At 47.2% G+C, this 20,548-nt stretch overlaps 1 protein-coding gene across 1 annotated transcript in view; it reads left to right on the top strand.

Moving 5' to 3' along the window:
- Nucleotides 1-1,663: 1,663 nt before the first annotated feature.
- The window catches only part of LOC124008064 (R3H domain-containing protein 1-like), a 48,100-nt gene continuing 29,215 nt past the window's right edge, over nt 1,664-20,548 (top strand). The window contains exons 1-4 of the mRNA XM_046318967.1: nt 1,664-1,689; nt 8,929-9,220; nt 14,140-14,181; nt 15,581-15,670. Coding sequence (XP_046174923.1) covers nt 8,981-9,220; nt 14,140-14,181; nt 15,581-15,670 — 372 coding nt within the window. The 5' untranslated portion in view covers nt 1,664-1,689; nt 8,929-8,980. The remainder of the gene's footprint in view (nt 1,690-8,928; nt 9,221-14,139; nt 14,182-15,580; nt 15,671-20,548) is intronic.

Genomic DNA, 20,548 nt, shown 5'->3' with positions numbered 1-20,548 from the left:
GGTTAGGGTATGGTGAGGGTAGGGTATAGTAGGGTGAGGGTATAGTAGGGTATGGGTAGGGTATGGTGAGGGTAGGCTGTGGTGAGGGTAGGCTGTGGTGAGGTGAAAAGGGATTATAAAGTGAGCAGGAATCCACCACTTGACCTTTTATCTGGCAGCATGCATGAGTCTGCTTCCCACTGGCCCGGCGGGACTGTGTGTGGTGGGATCAGGAGGCGGGACTGTGTGGGATCAGGAGGCGGGACTGTGTGGGATCAGGAGGCGGGACTGTGTGGGATCAGGAGGCGGGACTGTGTGGGATCAGGAGGCGGGACTGTGTGGGATCAGGAGGCGGGACTGTGTGGGATCAGGAGGCGGGACTGTGTGGGATCAGGAGGCGGGACTGCGTAGTTGGTAATGGGCTCTGGGACCAGGAGTAGGTGTGCCAGAGAGAGCTTACTGTGGCGGGCGCTCTGCCCGGTAGATGGCACTGGGCTCTGGGTCCAGGAGGAAGGTTGGAGTAGAAGAACATGGGGGAAGATGTAGAGCCCTTCTGACTGAAGATGGAGAATCTGTTACAGCCCTTCTGACTGAAGATGGAGAATCTGTCACAGCCCTTCTGACTGAAGATGGAGAATCTGTCACAGCCCTTCTGACTGAAGATGGAGAATCTGTTACAGCCCTTCTGACTGAAGATGGAGAATCTGTCACAGCCCTTCTGACTGAAGATGGAGAATCTGACTGAAGATGGGGTATCTGTTACAGCCCTTCTGACTGAAGATGGGGAATCTGTCACAGCCCTTCTGACTGAAGATGGAGAATCTGTTACAGCCCCTCTGACTGAAGATGGAGAATCTGACTGAAGATGGAGAATCTGTTACAGCCCCTCTGACTGAAGATGGGGAATCTGTTACAGCCCTTCTGACTGAAGATGGAGAATCTGACTGAAGATGGAGAATCTGTTACAGCCCCTCTGACTGAAGATGGGAATCTGTTACAGCCCCTCTGACTGAAGATGGGGTATCTGTTACAGCCCGTCTGTTACCTTCCATGTGAAGCGTCCATGTGGGAAATGACATGTCTGTCAGTGTCCACTCCAACATTGGTATTCTAAATATCATAGCGTTTTGATAGTGTTATCTTCTGTTTTTTCACGGCTGTTATTCCTGAATATGTAACGCTGCTCTGTTTTACATAACTGGCACGACAGAGTGGGTTTAACACGACCCTCCATGCACCCAATGGCTCTGATGGATGAAGGGTTTTATACATAGGCATGCACAGCCACAATATCGCTTTCTGTCTCTTTCCCTGTCTCTCTCTCTCTCTCCCCCATTTCTCTCTCCCACTCACACATGTGATATCCCCTGGACTCTGTCTGTCCATGTCAGCCCTGTCACTGTCAGCGACCTATAACCCCATTCCATCAGTGTTCTCTAAGGGTCCTGACCCCTGACCTCTTTCTTCTCTCCCTGTGACAGGTCTGTGATGGCCATGAGCAGCTTGGAGGGCAGTGCCACCGAGGCCGTTCAGATCTGGACACCAGAGACTCTGAGCTGGTGCTAAGGACATGGGACTCTCCCTCAGAGTTAGAGACAGGCTCAGCAGCACGAGACGTTACAGTGACAAACCAGCAGTGGTGCAGGACTGCTGCCCTCAGTCTCCTCACCCCCTGCAGGACGTCCCCCACCACAGGCCCAGCAGCTCCCAGTAAGTAGCTACCCGTAAGGTGCATTGGCCACAAAGTACATTGGGGGGCCGGGGGGGAATTAAAAACAGCGTTGACATCACTCCAGTCGAGAGACTGACAGATATTACAAATCAGCAATGCTGCACTTGAGTAGAAAAGATTCCATTTGTGTTCTGGAATAACTTAATAGATGTAGACCAAATCAAATTTTATTTGTCACATACACATGGTTAGCAGATGTTAATGCGAGTGTAGCGAAATGCTTGTGCTTCTAGTTCTGACAATGCAGTAATAACCAACGAGTAATCTAGCTAACAATTCCAAAACTACTACCTTATACACACAAGTGTAAAGGGATAAAGAATATGTACATAAATATATATGAATGAGTGATGGTACAGAACGGCATAGGCAAGATGCAGTAGATGGTATAGAGTACAGTATATACATATGAGATGAGTAATGTAGGGTATATAAACATAAAGTGGCATAGTTTAAAGTGGCTAGTGATACATGTGTTACATAAAGATGCAGTAGATGATATAGAGTACAGTATATACCTTACATTATTTATCTCATATGTATACGTATGTAAACATTATATTAAGTAGCATTGTTTAAAGTGGCTAGTGATATATTTTCCATCAATTTCCATTATTAAAGTGGCTGGAGTTGAGTCAGTGTGTTGGCAGCAGCCACGCAATGTTAGTGGTGGCTGTTTAACAGTCTGATGGCCTTGAGATAGAAGCTGTTTTTCAGTCGAATTTCTTCAGCCTCCTGAGGTTGAAGAGGCGCTGCTGCGCCTTCTTCACGATGCTGTCTGTGTGGGTGGACCAATTCAGTTTGTCTGTACTACCCTCTCCACTACTGTTCCATTGATGTGGTCCACAATCATCTCCTTAGTTTTGTTGACGTTGAGTGTGAGGTTATTTTCCTGACACCACACTCCGAGGACCCTCACCTCCTCCCTGTAGGCCGTCTCGTCGTTGTTGGTAATCAAGTCTACCACTGTTGTGTCGTCCGCAAACTTGATGATTGAGTTGGAGGCGTGCGTGGCCACGCAGTCGTGGGTGAACAGGGAGTACAGGAGAGGGCTCAGAACGCACCCTTGTGGGGCCCCCGTGTTGAGGATCAGCGGACCAGCCTGGTGTTTTTAGTTATATCTTCAAGATGAACATTTTTAATCTGCCTCTCAGACAGTTTCCACTCAGTATTCAGTAAAATAACTAAAATAGCACTGCAGAACAAAAGAACAACACATTTTGTTATTGAAGTGCGAGTTTAAAGATGGGTGTGAGAGGAGCAGGTTTTGGGGAGTAACTGAGTACATGTAATCTGATTTTTTTTAAATTAATCAATTACAATACCAGCTAAAATATTGTAATCAGATTACATACTTTTGAAAAACTAGATTACTTTAAAATTCAGAAAGGATGTTTGTGAGAGAAAGAAATGCATTTTGACACCTTTCGGTTTCTCAGTGACATTCAATTCACCATTGAAAAAAGGTGTTTCAATTTGTTTCACCTGAGAGCGTCTGATCACCAGTCAGAGACCACGATGATGACACAACAGATAATGACCACCAATCAGAGACCACTATGATGACACAACAGATAATGACCACCAATCAGAGACCACTAATGATGACACAACAGATAATGACCACCAATCAGAGACCACTATGATGACACACCAGATAATGACCACCAATCAGAGACCACTATGATGACACACCAGATAATGACCACCAATCAGAGACCACTATGATGACACAACAGATAATGACCACCAATCAGAGACCACTATGATGACACAACAGATAATGACCACCAATCAGAGACCACTATGATGACAACAGATAATGACCACCAATCAGAGACCACTATGATGACACACCAGATGTGTTTGATGGATCCTTTTCTAAAAGTCGGTGTGACGCGATTTACATCATTCCTGCTATATTTCTGTATTTTGGAACTTCGGTATCTTGAAAATTGTAATGCTTATATACAAAACATTTAGTCAACAATGGACAAATGAAACAAATGAAGGAGAAGTAATCCAAAAATAACAGCAAATTATCAGATGACGTTACGGAGTTTGTCCAAAACCTACGTTACTGATTACAATTGTGGACAGGTAAGTTGCCGTTTTCAAGGGATTGTTAAATATATGAACTATTTGGTTGTCTGTACTACAAAACCTATGTTACTGATTACGATTGTTAAATATATGAACTATTTGGTTGTCTGTACTACAAAACCTATGTTACTGATTACAATTGTGGACAGGTAAGTTGCCGTTTTCAAGGGATTGTTAAATATATGAACTATATGGTTGTAATATCAGCACCTCTTAAAGAGCAGAGTCAGAACAGCACATCCCATTATTCCATGTTTATCTCTATCAGAGTTCTACAGCAAGGAACGGCATGCTTTTCATCAGTAAACATCAACTGGTCATTTAACTCACAATATCGCTCAATATTGGCCACCATTAATTGGATTTGAGTGATCTAAAATAAGTTTAATATACTTGTCTAGTATGGGTGGTTTTAGGTTCATTTCCCATCCTTTGTGGGTTCTGCCTGTCAAGCAGCAGGAGGACCAATTCGCCGATGTACTGTTATCTGATATTTACTTTGCTAGCTACCTGATGATAGCGTTTACTTTGCTAGCTACCTGATGATAGCGTTTACTTTGCTAGCTACCTGATGATAGCGTTTACTTTGCTAGCTACCTGATGATAGCGTTTACTTTGCTAGCTACCTGATGATAATGTTTACTTTGCTGGCTACCTGATGATAATGTTTACTTTGCTGGCTACCTGATGATAATGTTTACTTTGCTGGCTACCTGATGATAATGTTTACTTTGCTAGCTACCTGATGATAGTGTTTACTTTGCTAGCTACCTGATGATAGCGTTTACTTTGCTAGCTACCTGATGATAGCGTTTACTTTGCTAGCTACCTGATGATAGCGTTTACTTTGCTAGCTACCTGATGATAGTGTTTACTTTGCTAGCTACCTGATGATAATGTTTACTTTGCTGGCTACCTGATGATAATGTTTACTTTGCTGGCTACCTGATGATAATGTTTACTTTGCTAGCTACCTGATGATAGCGTTTACTTTGCTAGCTACCTGATGATAGCGTTTACTTTGCTAGCTACCTGATGATAGCGTTTACTTTGCTAGCCACCTGATGATAATGTTTACTTTGCTGGCCACCTGATGATAATGTTTACTTTGCTGGCTACCTGATGATAATGTTTACTTTGCTAGCCACCTGATGATAATGTTTACTTTGCTGGCCACCTGATGATAATGTTTACTTTGCTGGCCACCTGACGATAATGTTTACTTTGCTGGCCACCTGATGATAATGTTTACTTTGCTGGCTACCTGATGATAATGTTTACTTTGCTGGCTACCTGATGATAATGTTTACTTTGCTGGCTACCTGATGATAATGTTTACTTTGCTGGCTACCCGATGATAATGTTTACTTTGCTGGCTACCTGATGATAATGTTTACTTTGCTGGCTACCTGATGATAACGTTTACTTTGCTAGCTACCTGATGATAACGTTTACTTTGCTGGCCACCTGATGATAATGTTTACTTTGCTGGCCACCTGACGATAATGTTTACTTTGCTGGCCACCTGACGATAATGTTTACTTTGCTGGCCACCTGATGATAATGTTTACTTTGCTGGCTACCTGATGATAATGTTTACTTTGCTGGCCACCTGACGATAATGTTTACTTTGCTGGCCACCTGATGATAATGTTTACTTTGCTGGCTACCTGACGATAATGTTTACTTTGCTGGCCACCTGATGATAATGTTTACTTTGCTGGCCACCTGATGATAATGTTTACTTTGCTGGCTACCTGATGATAATGTTTACTTTGCTGGCTACCTGATGATAACGTTTACTTTGCTGGCTACCTGATGATAATGTTTACTTTGCTGGCTACCTGATGATAATGTTTACTTTGCTAGCTACCTGATGATAATGTTTACTTTGCTAGCTACCTGATGATAATGTTTACTTTGCTAGCTACCGGTAGACCTAATGTATTTTTTCTCCCACCAACCCAGGCCTCTCTAGTGAAGTTGGCTAACATTATCCCCTTTCAACAGTGTTAATAAGGGTTTAATCAGGATTGCTGCTGATAGACGACATTGACTGAGGGACCACGTCAATATGGCGAGTTAACAAGTTACCATTCAGGGGATTATCTAGATGGCTGTATTGGAATATCTATACTAGGGTTGGGCGGTTTCCAGATTGTCATCCTCATACCGTCCTTCTCTAACTCCGGGATTTAGGGTACTACTGGCTTAGTACACAAAAATGCCAAGAAGCCCATTGGGCGTCTATTTGCAGAATGACAACAAAATTAGCACAAGTAACAGCAAAATATGCTAACGAGTGCAAACGAAAATAAACAAATTGCGAAGGCAGGCAATGCAGCTCATAAAGTTATAGGTAGGAGCTACCGAAATGATATGAGTTTAGACATTTTACAAACGAATATGAGCGAGAGACATTATTCATTTGCACAAAGTTTTGACGCCATGTTTGTCTGAAGGACACGGTCTGTTTGGCGTCGCTAAGGCAACGGGCTCGCGCTGTTCTGGGGAGATGCAGACGGCCCGGAACGGAGAGGAAATCAAGCTGCAGCGGCAGCTGTACAGATAACTCATTCAACGGGCTTTGACACCTCAAACACAGCAGAAAGCTCACGCAATATGATGCACCGTGACGTTATTCATTCAGTCACGTACTTAGATAACGAGCAAGTTAATCTTCGGTGTCGCCCTAATGCAGAAAGATAAAACTTTCTGTGTTGTGTAATGTCTGCTCGGCATCAGACTAATTTCGTTCTTCAGTTGCACTTCTTCACTCAGAATTGCCCTTTGTGAATTCTCATCTATCAGCAGATCAGCCTACTGTTCTCCAGTACTTTTCTCTGGGTAGCCAGCCTACTGCTCTCCAGTACTTTTCTCTGGGTAGCCAGCCTACTGCTCTCCAGTACTTTTCTCTGGGTAGCCAGCCTACTGCTCTCCAGTACTTTTCTCTGGGTAGCCAGCCTACTGTTCTCCAGTACTTTTCTCTGGGTAGCCAGCCTACTGTTCTCCAGTACTTTTCTCTGGGTAGCCAGCCTACTGTTCTCCAGTACTTTTCTCTGGGTAGCCAGCCTACTGCTCTCCAGTACTTTTCTCTGGGTAGCCAGCCTACTGCTCTCCAGTACTTTTCTCTGGGTAGCCAGCCTACTGTTCTCCAGTACTTTTCTCTGGGTAGCCAGCCTACTGTTCTCCAGTACTTTTCTCTGGGTAGCCAGCCTACTGCTCTCCAGTACTTTTCTCTGGGTAGCCAGCCTACTGTTCTCCAGTACTTTTCTCTGGGTAGCCAGCCTACTGCTCTCCAGTACTTTTCTCTGGGTAGCCAGCCTACTGCTCTCCAGTACTTTTCTCTGGGTAGCCAGCCTACTGCTCTCCAGTACTTTTCTCTGGGTAGCCAGCCTACTGTTCTCCAGTACTTTTCTCTGGGTAGCCAGCCTACTGTTCTCCAGTACTTTTCTCTGGGTAGCCAGCCTACTGTTCTCCAGTACTTTTCTCTGGGTAGCCAGCCTACTGTTCTCCAGTACTTTTCTCTGGGTAGCCAGCCTACTGCTCTCCAGTACTTTTCTCTGGGTAGCCAGCCTACTGCTCTCCAGTACTTTTCTGTGGGTAGCCAGCCTACTGCTCTCCAGTACTTTTCTCTGGGTAGCCAGCCTACTGTTCTCCAGTACTTTTCTCTGGGTAGCCAGCCTACTGCTCTCCAGTACTTTTCTCTGGGTAGCCAGCCTACTGCTCTCCAGTACTTTTCTCTGGGTAGCCAGCCTACTGCTCTCCAGTACTTTTCTCTGGGTAGCCAGCCTACTGTTCTCCAGTACTTTTCTCTGGGTAGCCAGCCTACTGTTCTCCAGTACTTTTCTCTGGGTAGCCAGCCTACTGCTCTCCAGTACTTTTCTCTGGGTAGCCAGCCTACTGCTCTCCAGTACTTTTCTCTGGGTAGCCAGCCTACTGTTCTCTGGTAAAATGCTACCTTCACCTATCTGAAATTACATGATCAATTGCTAAACTTACGGATAATGAAAAGCATGCAGTTCCTTGCTGTGTAACTCTGAAGCTAAATGTGGAATTTTGGGAGATGTGTAGTCCTGACTGCTCTTCAAGAGGTGATGATATTCAAACCAAATCGTTAGATTTATTTAACAAGCCCTTAAAGGCACATAGTTGTCAATGGTTTAGAGGAGCTGGTGGTCTCCTTGCCCATCAGCAGTCAAATGGAACGTTGTACACTGCATTGGGGCGTTGTATTGATAACTGCCTATAGAGAGGGCCGTAGAGTCACGGAGGCACTCTGAACATTCTGGGATCCACGGTGTCAGTGGTATTTTTCTATAGCCACAAGCTCTGTCCTCCAATAGTACTGGCTGTCTCACAGGCTCTTTCTCAATGTGTCTTTCTGGGATTCTTCTATCCTCAAAATGAGTTGGTCACTCCCCTCTGACCTTCTCCGTCATGGGGTTTGAGAAGGAATCAAGGAAAGTTCAATTGAGACAGAGGCACAGAGCCACAGTGTTAATGTCAGGGACTGAATCAGATGGGGCCTCTCAACCTCTTAATTAAAATCATTAATCACAGCTCTCATAAACCAGATGTCTCCTTCCCTAACCCTCTTCTCTCTATGATGTCTCCTTCCCTCTTCTCCTCTCTATGATGTCTCCTTCCCTAACCCTCCCCATCCCTCTTCTCTATGCTACTGCTACTGCAAGAGACACTTGCTGCATAATTAGGCCACATTATTACCAAAAACCACTGCCCTGTGACTGTCCCTGCATTAGCCCCATTACAGTAGTCATTAGATTTCAGATGTTCTAACTAATAGAGACGTTTACAATATGTCTCTTTAGCCCGTGTTTTCTGTCTGTTCTCTGTAAATGCATGATATTTCACTGCCCATGTTTTCTCTCTGTAAATGCATGGTATTTCAATGCCCATGTTTTCTCTCTGTAAATGCATGGTATTTCAATGCCCATGTTTTCTCTCTGTAAATGCATGGTATTTCAATGCCCATATTTTCTCTGACTGTAGGTGTAAGATGTCTTTTGATGTAGCTCTAATGGAAATGATTAGCATTTTGATGAGTAAAATCCCAGTGTCTCTCTGTCGTCTGTCTCTTTCTCCATCTCCAGGACCCCAGTAACAGCAGTGTGGTATAGAGACTCTCTGTAAGCTGTGCGTCTGATGAGGATGTCTGATCCTGCTACTGTGAAGGACATCAGTAGGACTGAGAGCATGAAGGTTTGTGAGGCTGGAGTGGAGCTGCAGGCAGCAGACTGGACCGACACCACAACATTAGGAGCAGACAGCAGACGGAACGGTGTGAAGGACAAACCCAAACAGGCTGGGAGCCTGGTGCCGGAACACAATGCCACCGGTCACCAAGACGGAAGCTGCTGTGACAACGAGAGGGAAACGTCACAGGTAAACACGCCGGTGTAAACATAAACAGCCTTTTAGTGTGGACCAATGAGAAGATCAGTTTTCCATTATATCACAGCCACGATTTGAACATGTTTTACCAGTACCAGCAATGTAAATATGGTCATATTATTTAACTATGGTAATGTGATTGAGCTCAGGATCAGTCATTAAAACACTTTAATGTAACAGCTAAAACAAGTTGGTGGAAGATGTGCTGATGCAGTGCAGCAAAACATTCCTTTGTCTCTGGGTTGGAGGTAATGTTGACAGGCAGCAACACATTCCTTTGTCTCTGGGTTGGAGGTAATGTTGACAGGCAGCAGAGGGTATTGTCTCTGGGTTGGAGGTAATGTTGACAGGCAGCAGAGAGGGTATTGTGTCTGGGTTGGAGGTAATGTTGACAGGCAGCAGAGAGGGTATTGTCTCTGGGTTGGAGGTAATGTTGACAGGCAGCCGAGAGGGTATTGTCTCTGGGTTGGAGGTAATGTTGACGGGCAGCAGAGAGGGTATTGTCTCTGGGTTGGAGGTAATGTTGACAGGCAGAAGTATAAATGGGAAGTAAAAGTGGTCGGTGGCTGGCGCCCCAGCCAGACTGAAGAAGACAGATAATCTGGATCTCAAATCCTGGCTTATCTACAAACTTCCTGTGTGTCACCCTGAGAGAGAGACTGAATGGGTGCCGGATGGGGGGAGAGAGGGAGGGGTGTGCACTTCTCTGTGTGTCACCCTGAGAGAGAGACTGAATGGGTGCCGGATGGGGGGGAGAGAGGGAGGGGTGTGCACTTCTCTGTGTGTCACCCTGAGAGAGAGACTGAATGGGTGCCGGATGGGGGGAGAGAGGGAGGGGTGTGCACTTACATTTTACATTTACATTTAAGTCATTTAGGTGGTGATTGACTCCGCTGTCCTGGCTTCGTGAGGGAGTTTGTTCCACCATTGGGGGGCCAGAGCAGCGAACAGTTTTGACTGGGCTTGAGCGGGAACTGTACTTCCTCAGTGGTAGGGAGGCGAGCAGGCCAGAGGTGGATGAACGCAGTGCCCTTGTTTGGGTGTAGGGCCTGATCAGAGCCTGGAGGTACTGAGGTGCCGTTCCCCTCACAGCTCCGTAGGCAAGCACCATGGTTTTGTAGCGGATGCGAGCTTCAACTGGAAGCCAGTGGAGAGAGCGGAGGAGCGGGGTGACGTGAGAGAACTTGGGAAGGTTGAACACCAGACGGGCTGCGGCGTTCTGGATGAGTTGTAGGGGTTTAATGGCACAGGCAGGGAGCCCAGCCAACAGCGAGTTGCAGTAATCCAGACGGGAGATGACAAGTGCCTGGATTAGGACCTGCGCCGCTTCCTGTGTGAGGCAGGGTCGTACTCTGCGGATGTTGTAGAGCATGAACCTACAGGAACGGGCCACCGCCTTGATGTTAGTTGAGAACGACAGGGTGTTGTCCAGGATCACGCCAAGGTTCTTAGCGCTCTGGGAGGAGGACACAATGGAGTTGTCAACCGTGATGGCGAGATCATGGAACGGGCAGTCCTTCCCCGGGAGGAAGAGCAGCTCTGTCTTGCCGAGGTTCAGCTTGAGGTGGTGATCCGTCATCCACACTGATATGTCTGCCAGACATGCAGAGATGCGATTCGCCACCTGGTCATCAGAAGGGGGAAAGGAGAAGATTAATTGTGTGTCGTCTGCATAGCAATGATAGGAGAGACCATGTGAGGTTATGACAGAGCCAAGTGACTTGGTGTATAGCGAGAATAGGAGAGGGCCTAGAACAGAGCCCTGGGGGACACCAGTGGTGAGAGCGCGTGGTGAGGAGACAGATTCTCGCCACGCCACCTGGTAGGAGCGACCTGTCAGGTAGGACGCAATCCAAGCGTGGGCCGCGCCGGAGATGCCCAACTCTGAGAGGGTGGAGAGGAGGATCTGATGGTTCACAGTATCGAAGGCAGCCGATAGGTCTAGAAGGATGAGAGCAGAGGAGAGAGAGTTAGCTTTAGCGGTGCGGAGCGCCTCCGTGATACAGAGAAGAGCAGTCTCAGTTGAATGACTAGTCTTGAAACCTGACTGATTTGGATCAAGGAGGTCATTCTGAGAGAGATAGCGGGAGAGCTGGCCAAGGACGGCACGTTCAAGAGTTTTGGAGAGAAAAGAAAGAAGTGATACTGGTCTGTAGTTGTTGACATCGGAGGGATCGAGTGTAGGTTTTTTCAGAAGGGGTGCAACTCTCGCTCTCTTGAAGACGGAAGGGACGTAGCCAGCGGTCAGGGATGAGTTGATGACGGTGAGGTAAGGGAGAAGGTCTCCGGAAATGGTCTGGAGAAGAGAGGAGGGGATAGGGTCAAGCGGGCAGGTTGTTGGGCGGCCGGCCGTCACAAGACGCGAGATTTCATCTGGAGAGAGGGGAGAAAGAGGTCAGAGCACAGGGTAGGGCAGTGTGAGCAGAACCAGCGGTGTTGTTTGACTTAGCAAACGAGGATCGGATGTCCTCGACAAAAGTCCTCAACTTTTCAAAATGGTTGACGAAGTCATCTGCAGAGCGGGAGGAGGAGGGGGGGGAGGAGGATTCAGGAGGGAGGAGAAGGTGGCAAAGAGCTTCCTAGGGTTAGAGGCAGAAGCTTGGAATTTAGTGGTAGAAAATGGCTTTAGCAGCAGAGACAGAGGAGGAAAATGTAGAGAGGAGGGAGTGAAAGGATGCCAGGTCCGCAGGGAGGCGAGTTTTCCTCCATTTCCGCTCGGCTGCCCGGAGCCCTGTTCTGTGAGCTCGCAATGAGTCGTCGAGCCACGGAGCGGGAGGGGAGGACCGAGCCGGCCTGGAGGATAGGGGGCATAGAGAGTCAAAGGATGCAGAAAGGGAGGAGAGGAGGGTTGAGGAGGCAGAATCAGGACATAGGTTGGAGAAGGTTTGAGCAGAGGGAAGAGATGATAGGATGGAAGAGGAGAGAGTAGCGGGGGAGAGAGAGCGAAGGTTGGGACGGCGCGATACCATCCGAGTAGGGGCAGTGTGGGAAGTGTTGGATGAGAGCGAGAGGGAAAAGGATACAAGGTAGTGGTCACACTTCTCTGTGTGTCACCCTGAGAGAGAGACTGAATGGGTGCCGGATGGCGGGAGAGAGGGAGGGGTGTGCACTTCTGTGTGTCACCCTGAGAGAGAGACAGAATGGGTGCCGGGTGGGGGGAGAGAGGGAGGGGTGTGCACTTCTCTGTGTGTCACCCTGAGAGAGAGACCGAATGGGTGCCGGATGGGGGAGAGAGGGAGGGGTGTGCACTTCTCTGTGTCACCCTGAGAGAGAGACCGAATGGGTGCCGGATGGGGGGTGAGAGGGAGGGGTGTGCACTTCTCTGTGTGTCACCCTGAGAGAGAGACCGAATGGGTGCCGGATGGGGGGAGAGAGGGAGGGGTGTGCACTTCTCTGTGTGTCACCCTGAGAGAGAGACTGAATGGGTGCCGGATGGCGGGAGAGAGGGAGGGGTGTGCACTTCTCTGTGTGTCACCCTGAGAGAGAGACCGAATGGGTGCCGGATGGGGGGAGAGAGGGAGGGGTGTGCACTTCTCTGTGTCTCTCCTCTGTGACTTTGCCACCATCTGCCCCTGCCACGTTCTCTCTCTCAGGCCAGGTACCTTGTAGTGCAGACGTCAGCGTTTCCTTCTCTCCTCTCTCTTTGTCCCTTTCTGCCCTGTTCAATTATCTGATCTACTGGTGCGTTCACACCTACTGTCTCACACACTCACTGTCTCTAAGGGTCATACACATGCCTGGAAATGGTCCATTTCCATCTTTATTTCATTAATGTTATCTGACCCTCCAGCGCAGCGGGGAAATGAACTGTCCTCTGGTTGGTTTTAGAGGACGGGGCCAGGAGAAGAGGGAGAGTCTGTGTGTGTGTGTGTGTGTGTGTACAGACGGTGTCTCAGCAGCAGCCCGAGTGGAGCATGGAGCCTGCCAGCCGTTCTGTCTAAATCAGACTCCGCTTTCGTCTCTGACTCTCTAGGACCTCTCCCTGTACACGCACGCACACGCACACGCACGCGAAGAGCAGAGGCATTGAGATGTCATCCCCCACTGCTTCCTGCTCCTCTTCAAACTCAGAACACTTCTCTTTGCTCTAGTCTACATGACAGGAAAATGGTCTGAGAGAGAGATGTGAAACTGGGTCTGAGAGAGAGCTGTGAAACTGGGTCTGAGAGAGAGCTGTGAAACTGGGTCTGAGAGAGAGCTGTGAAACTGGGTCTGAGGGACAGCTGTGAAACTGGGTCTGAGAGAGAGATGTGAAACTGGGTCTGAGAGAGAGATGTGAAACTGGGTCTGAGAGAGAGATGTGAAACTGGGTCTGAGAGAGAGATGTGAAACTGGGTCTGAGAGAGAGATGTGAAACTGGGTCTGAGAGAGAGATGTGAAACTGGGTCTGAGAGAGAGATGTGAAACTGGGTCTGAGAGAGAGATGTGAAACTGGGTCTGAGAGAGAGATGTGAAACTGGGTCTGAGAGAGAGGTGTGAAACTGGGTCTGAGAGCGCGATGTGAAACTGGGTCTGAGAGAGATGTGTGGCACTGGGATGAGAGAGATGTGACACTGGGATGAGAGAGATGTGAAACTAGGTCTGAGAGAGAGAGAGATGTGAAAATGAGCTGAGAGAAAATACATTTTAATGTACATAGTAGTTTAGACACAACTCTGGGTCTAATTTCTCAGACAGGGAGATGTTTGAATCACGAGGGTGAGAATTCATCTTGGCCCAAAAAGGGCTGCTCCTCGTGTTTTGTCAATAGCTTTTATTGATTGTCTGAGCTCTTTAGTAGGATGCACGTTGACATCCAACATGTGTGACGTATGTATTCATCCTTCCTGTTGTTCTGGACCACAATATTCATTAACCTTGTAGTCTTGTTAGCTAAACTCCTCCTTTTTGTGGTCCGTTTGGGCCAGCAGCAGTCTCCTGTATCAGCTGGCCAGTTGGTGAGGGGCTCTAAGGTACAGTCGGTGGATTAGCATGATGCCTGGCATGTCTGCCTGGCAACTACCACGTACATTATCATTTTATCTCCGGTGTTTCTGCTGAGAAGATGGATTATTATATATTTGCCTGCTGTTGACTTGGTTCTTGTGATGTAGTGAACAGGGGGGTTCATACTCATTCCGTGGAGGCCATAGTGGCAGAGGGTTTGGGGGTTGTCCTTTCAGTTAAGACTTAGACAACCAGGTGAGTGCAGTTATTAATTAGTAACCTTCATTTATCAATCGAGTACAAGGGACCTGCAGAGACACTGCCCTCCGTGGAATGAGTCTGACATGTGATTTAAGTCATCCCTTTAAAAACATCCAGTGGAATGAGTTTGACATGTGATTTAAGTCATCCCTTTAAAAACATCCAGTGGAATGAGTCTGACACGTGATTTAAGTCATCCCTTTAAAAACATCCAGTGGAATGAGTCTGACACGTGATTTAAGTCATCCCTTTAAAAACATCCCGTGGAATGAGTTTGACATGTGATTTAAGTCATCCCTTTAAAAACATCCAGTGGAATGAGTCTGACACGTGATTTAAGTCATCCCTTTAAAAACATCCAGTGGAATGAGTCTGACACGTGATTTAAGTCATCCCTTTAAACACATCTGGTGGAATGAGTCTGACACGTGATTTAAGTCATCCCTTTAAAAACATCCAGTGGAATGAGTCTGACACGTGATTTAAGTCATCCCTTTAAACACATCTGGTGGAATGAGTCTGACATGTGATTTAAGTCATCCCTTTAAAAACATCCAGTGGAATGAGTCTGACATGTGATTTAAGTCATCCCTTTAAAAACATCCAGTGGAATGAGTCTGACACGTGATTTAAGTCATCCCTTTAAACACATCCGGTGGAATGAGTCTGACACGTGATTTAAGTCATCCCTTTAAAAACATCCGGTGGAATGAGTCTGACACGTGATTTAAGTCATCCCTTTAAAAACATCTGGTGGAATGAGTCTGACACGTGATTTAAGTCATCCCTTTAAAAACATCCGGTGGAATGAGTCTGACACGTGATTTAAGTCATCCCTTTAAAAACATCTGGTGGAATGAGTCTGACATGTAGACTTGTGGTGGTGCGTTAGTATTATTTATCTTCATTTGCATGATGTTCAGATGTTTAAACTGACTTATTTACGTGTTTGCTAACCACCATCGTTACATGCATGGATTGGATTTGATTCACCCAACTCATTTTGAGGTCTGAACATATTCTGTTGGTCGTGATTGGTGATTGGTGCCCTTTACGTCTTGGTTTGTATTTTTACTTGGTCGGTTCGCGTTTTGAAATGATCAACGCACGTCATCTACAGGAATATATTTTTAACCGTTGTCAATACACTGTACTCTCCCTCAGTCCAGGGTAAAGTTAGTACGGAGCCTGGCTGTCTGTGAAGAGTCCTCTCCTCCCTTTCTAACTGCACACCAGCTGACACCAGATCCTCAGGTAAACCTTTAGACACACACACACACACACACACACACACACACACACACACACACACACACACACACACACACACACACACACACACACACACACACACACACACACACACACACACACACACACACACACACACACACACACACACACACACACACACACACACACACACACACACACCTCTGAATAAACCCCCAGACGACTCCTTCTACCCCATTAGTTTGGCTCATTTCACAAATGTCACTCTGCCTTCTCACCGGACACACACACGAGCCAGAAGCTAGAGGGCCATGCGTTTCATCCAGTCAGCACTAACTTCATCAAAACCACGAGGGTGTTCTCCACCACCAGCCGGTGTGTGTGTGTGTGTGTGTGTGTGTGTGTGTGTGTGTGTGTGTGTGTGTGTGTGTGTGTGTGTGTGTGTGTGTGTGTGTGTGTGTGTGTGTGTGTGTGTGTGTGTGTGTGTGTGTGTCCTGTATTACTCACATCCATTCTAGAGAAGATTGTATTTTCATGTGTCAGAACATGGAGCCCTGTGGATTGATATAATTGAATAGTACGGTTGTCACTATGATGTTAGGCTTCCTCCAACCCATTCCTTTGTCTGTCAGCACCACTCAAACATGTCCTTGGCTAATGGTGTTTGAAGTGATACAGGTTATTTCTGGGGGGTGTCTTTCTATGTTAAGTTGCAATTTTTTATGCCAATTATTTCTCCTTGAGTGGAAATGTTTCCTTATTGAATAGACGAGAACTAAAGGATTCTACTTCTCTGTAAAGATGCATTGTCCTTGCTGTGAAACCGGTTACTAGGAAACCCTGACTGTGTGTTTAAATGGATAGACTTCCTTGAACTAGTGTGTGAGATGTAACCCTCTCCTTCTCCGACTTCTATTCAGTCCTCTTTCACTCTTATCTATCTCTTCTTCCTCACATCTCTTTTTCTCCTCTTTCTGTCTTCTGCTTCTCTCATTCGTCCTCTCTCCTCTTACGCTCCCTTCCTCCCTCTCCCTTTTTTTTTCTCCTCTTTCTGTCTTCTGCTCTCTCATTCACCCTTCCTCTCCTCTTACGCTCCCTTCCTCCCTCTCTTTTTCTCCTCTTTCTGTCTTCTGCTCTCTCATTCGTCCTCTCTCCTCTTACGCTCCCTTCCTCCCTCTCTTTTTCTCCTCTTTCTGTCTTCTGCTCTCTCATTCGTCCTCTCTCCTCTTACTCTCCCTTCCTCCCTCTCTTTTCTCTCCTCTTTCTGTCTTCTGCTCTCTCATTCGTCCCTCTCTCTCCTCTTACGCTCCCTTCCTCCCTCTCTTTTTCTCCTCTTTCTGTCTTCTGCTCTCTCATTCGTCCTCTCTCCTCTTACGCTCCCTTCCTCCCTCTCTTTTTCTCCTCTTTCTGTCTTCTGCTCTCTCATTCGTCCTCTCTCCTCTTACGCTCCCCTTCCTCCCCTCCCTCTCTTTTTCTCCTCTTTCTGTCTTCTGCTCTCTCATTCGCCCTTCCTCTCCTCCCTTCCTCCCTCTCTTTTTCTCCTCTTTCTGTCTTCTGCTCTCTCACGTCCCTTGTCTTTTTTTCTCCTCTTTCTGTCTTCTGCTCTCTCATTCACCCTTTCTCCTCTTCTTTCTGTCTTCTGCTCTCTCATTCGCTCCCTTTACCTCCCTTCTCCCTTTTTTTCCTCTTTCTGTCTTCTGCTCTCTCATTCGTCCTCTCTCCTCTTACGCTCCCTTCCTCCCTCTCTTTTTCTCCTCTTTCTGTCTTCTGCTCTCTCATTCGTCCTCCCTCCTCTTACGTTCCCTTCCTCCCTCTCTTTTTTCTCCTCTTTCTGTCTTCTGCTCTCTCATTCGTCGCTCCCTTCCTCCCTCTCTTTTCTCCTCTTTCTGTCTTCTGCTCTCTCATTCGTCCTTTCTCCTCTTACGCTCCCTTCCTCCCTCTCTTTTTCTCCTCTTTCTGTCTTCTGCTCTCTCATTCGTCCTCTCTCCTCTTACGCTTCCTCCCTCTCCCTTTCTTTCTTCTCCATTCTCTTTCTGTCTTCTGCTCTCTCATTCGTCCTCTCTCCTCTTACGCTCCCTTCCTCCCTCTCTTTTTCTCCTCTTTCTGTCTTCTGCTCTCTCATTCTGCTCCCTTCCTCCCTCTCTTTTTCTCCTCTTTCTGTCTTCTGCTCTCTCATTCGCCTCCCTCTTACGCTCCCTCCTCTCTCTTTTTCTCCTCTTTCTGTCTTCTGCTCTCTCATTCACCCTTTCTCCTTACGCTCCCTTCCTCCCTCTCTTTTTCTCCTCTTTCTGTCTTCTGCTCTCTCATTCGCCCTCTCTCCTCTTACCTCCCTTCCCTCTCTTTTTCTCCTCTTTCTGTCTTCTGCTCTCTCATTCACCTCCCTTTCCCTCCTTTTTCTCCTCTTTCTGTCTTCTGCTCTCTCATTCGCCCTCCTCCTCTTACCTCCCTTCCTCTTTTTCTCCTCTTTCTGTCTTCTGCTCTCTCATTCGTCCTCTCTCCTCTTACGCTCCCTTCCTCCCTCTCTTTTTTCTCCTCTTTCTGTCTTCTGCTCTCTCATTCGTCCTCTCTCCTCTTACGCTCCCTTCCTCCCTCTCTTTTTCTCCTCTTTCTGTCTTCTGCTCTCTCATTCGTCCTCTCTCCTCTTACGTCTCCTTCCTCCCTCATTTTCTCTCCATCTTACTCCCTTCCTCCCTCTCTTTTTCTCCTTTTCTGTCTTCTGCTCTTTAACCTCTCTCCTCTTATCCCTTCCCTCTTTCTCCTCTTTCTCTTCTTTCTGTCTTCTTACGCTCCCTTCCTCATTCGTCCTCTCTCCTCTTACGCTCCCTTCCTCCCTCTCTTTTTCCTCTTTCTCTGCTCTTTCTGTCTTCTGCTGCTCTCATTCGTCCTCTCTCCTCTTACGCTCCTGTTCCTCCCTCTCTTTTTCTCCTCTTTCTGTCTTCTGCTCTCTCATTCGTCCTCTCTCCTCTTACGCTCCCTTCCTCCCTCTCTTTTTCTCCTCTTTCTGTCTTCTGCTCTTCATTCCCTCTCTTCTTACGCTCTTCCTCTCTCTTTTTCTCCTCTTTCTGTCTTCTGCTCTCTCATTCGTCCTCTCTCCTCTTACGCTCCCTTCCTCCCTCTCTTTTTCTCCTCTTTCTGTCTTCTGCTCTCTCATTCACCCTTTCTCCTCTTACGCTCCCTTCCTCCCTCTCTTTTTCTCCTCTTTCTGTCTTCTGCTCTCTCATTCACCCTTTCTCTCCCTTCCTCCCTCTCTTTTTTCTCCTCTTTCTGTCTTCTGCTCTCTCACGCTCCCTTCCTCCCTCTCTTTTTTCTCCTCTTTCTGTCTTCTGCTGTCTCATTCACCCTTTCTCCTCTTACGCTCCCTTCCTCCCTTCTCTTTTTTCTCCTCTTTCTGTCTTCTGCTCTCTCATTCGTCCTCTCTCCTCTTATTCGCTCCCTTCCTCCCTTCCTCCCTCTTTTTTCTCCTTTTCTGTCTCTGCTCTCATTCGTCCTGTCTTCCTGCTCTCTCATTCGTCCTCTCTCCTCTTACGCTCCCTTCCTCCCTCTCTTTTTCTCCTCTTTCTGTCTTCTGCTCTCTCATTCGTCCTCTCTCCTCTTACGCTCCCTTCCTCCCTCTCTTTTTCTCCTCTTTCTGTCTTCTGCTCTCTCATTCACCCTTTCTCTCCCTTACGCTCCCTTCCTCCTCTCTTTTTCTCCTCTTTCTGTCTTCTGCTCTCTCATTCGCCCTTTCTCCTCTTACGCTCCCTTCCTCCCTCTCTTTTTCTCCTCTTTCTGTCTTCTGCTCTCTCATTCGCCCTTTCTCCTCTTACGCTCCTTCCTCCCTCCCTCTTTTTTCTCCTCTGCTTCTGTCTTCTGCTCTCTCATTCGGCCCTTTCTCCTCTTACGCTCCCTTCCTCCCTCTCTTTTTCTCCTCTTTCTGTCTTCTGCTCTCTCATTCGTCCTCTCTCCTCTTACGTCCCTTCCTCCCTCTCTTTTTTCTCCTCTTTCTGTCTTCTGCTCTCTCATTCGTCCTCTCTCCTCTTACGCTCCCTTCCTCCCTCTCTTTTTCTCCTCTTTCTGTCTTCTGCTCTCTCATTCGTCCTCTCTCCTCTTACGCTCCCTTCCTCCCTCTCTTTTTTTCTCCTCTTTCTGTCTTCTGCTCTCTCATTCGTCCTCTCTCCTCTTACGCTCCCTTCCTCTCCTCTTGGATGTCCTCCCTCTTTTTCTCCTCTTTCTGTCTTCTGCTCTCTCATTCGTCCTCTCTCCTCTTAGGTGAGACTCCCCTCCCCCTCTCTTTTTCTCCTCTTTCTGTCTTCTGCTCTCTCATTCGTCCTCTCTCCTCTTACGCTCCCTTCCTCCCTCTCTTTTTCTCCTCTTTCTGTCTTCTGCTCTCTCATTGATGGTCCTCTCTCCTCTTACGCTCCCTTCCTCCCTCTCTTTTTCTCCTCTTTCTGTCTTCTGCTCTCTCATTCGTCCTCTCTCCTCTTACGCTCCCTTCCTCCCTCTCTTTTTCTCCTCTTTCTGTCTTCTGCTCTCTCATTCGTCCTCTCTCCTCTTACGCTCCCTTCCTCCCTCTCTTTTTCTCCTCTTTCTGTCTTCTGCTCTCTCATTCGTCCTCTCTCCTCTTACGCTCCCTTCCTCCCTCTCTTTTTCTCCTCTTTCTGTCTTCTGCTCTCTCATTCGTCCTCTCTCCTCTTACGCTCCCTTCCTCCCTCTCTTTTTCTCCTCTTTCTGTCTTCTGCTCTCTCATTCGTCCTCTCTCCTCTTACGCTCCCTTCCTCACATCTCTTTCTTTGTTTCTTTCCTGTAGTAATATTAGTTATTTTGTTAACCAGTTGTGCTGAATAACTACAGCAAAGCCTCCCTGAGAGGCAGAGGATATCTTCTTTTTCTTAACTTTTTATTTAACTAGGTAAGTCAGTT

This window comes from Oncorhynchus gorbuscha, linkage group LG21 (genome assembly GCF_021184085.1).
Source record: "Oncorhynchus gorbuscha isolate QuinsamMale2020 ecotype Even-year linkage group LG21, OgorEven_v1.0, whole genome shotgun sequence".
Classification (NCBI taxonomy): Eukaryota; Metazoa; Chordata; class Actinopteri; order Salmoniformes; family Salmonidae; genus Oncorhynchus; species Oncorhynchus gorbuscha.
This window is presented reverse-complemented; position numbering and strand designations above follow the sequence as displayed.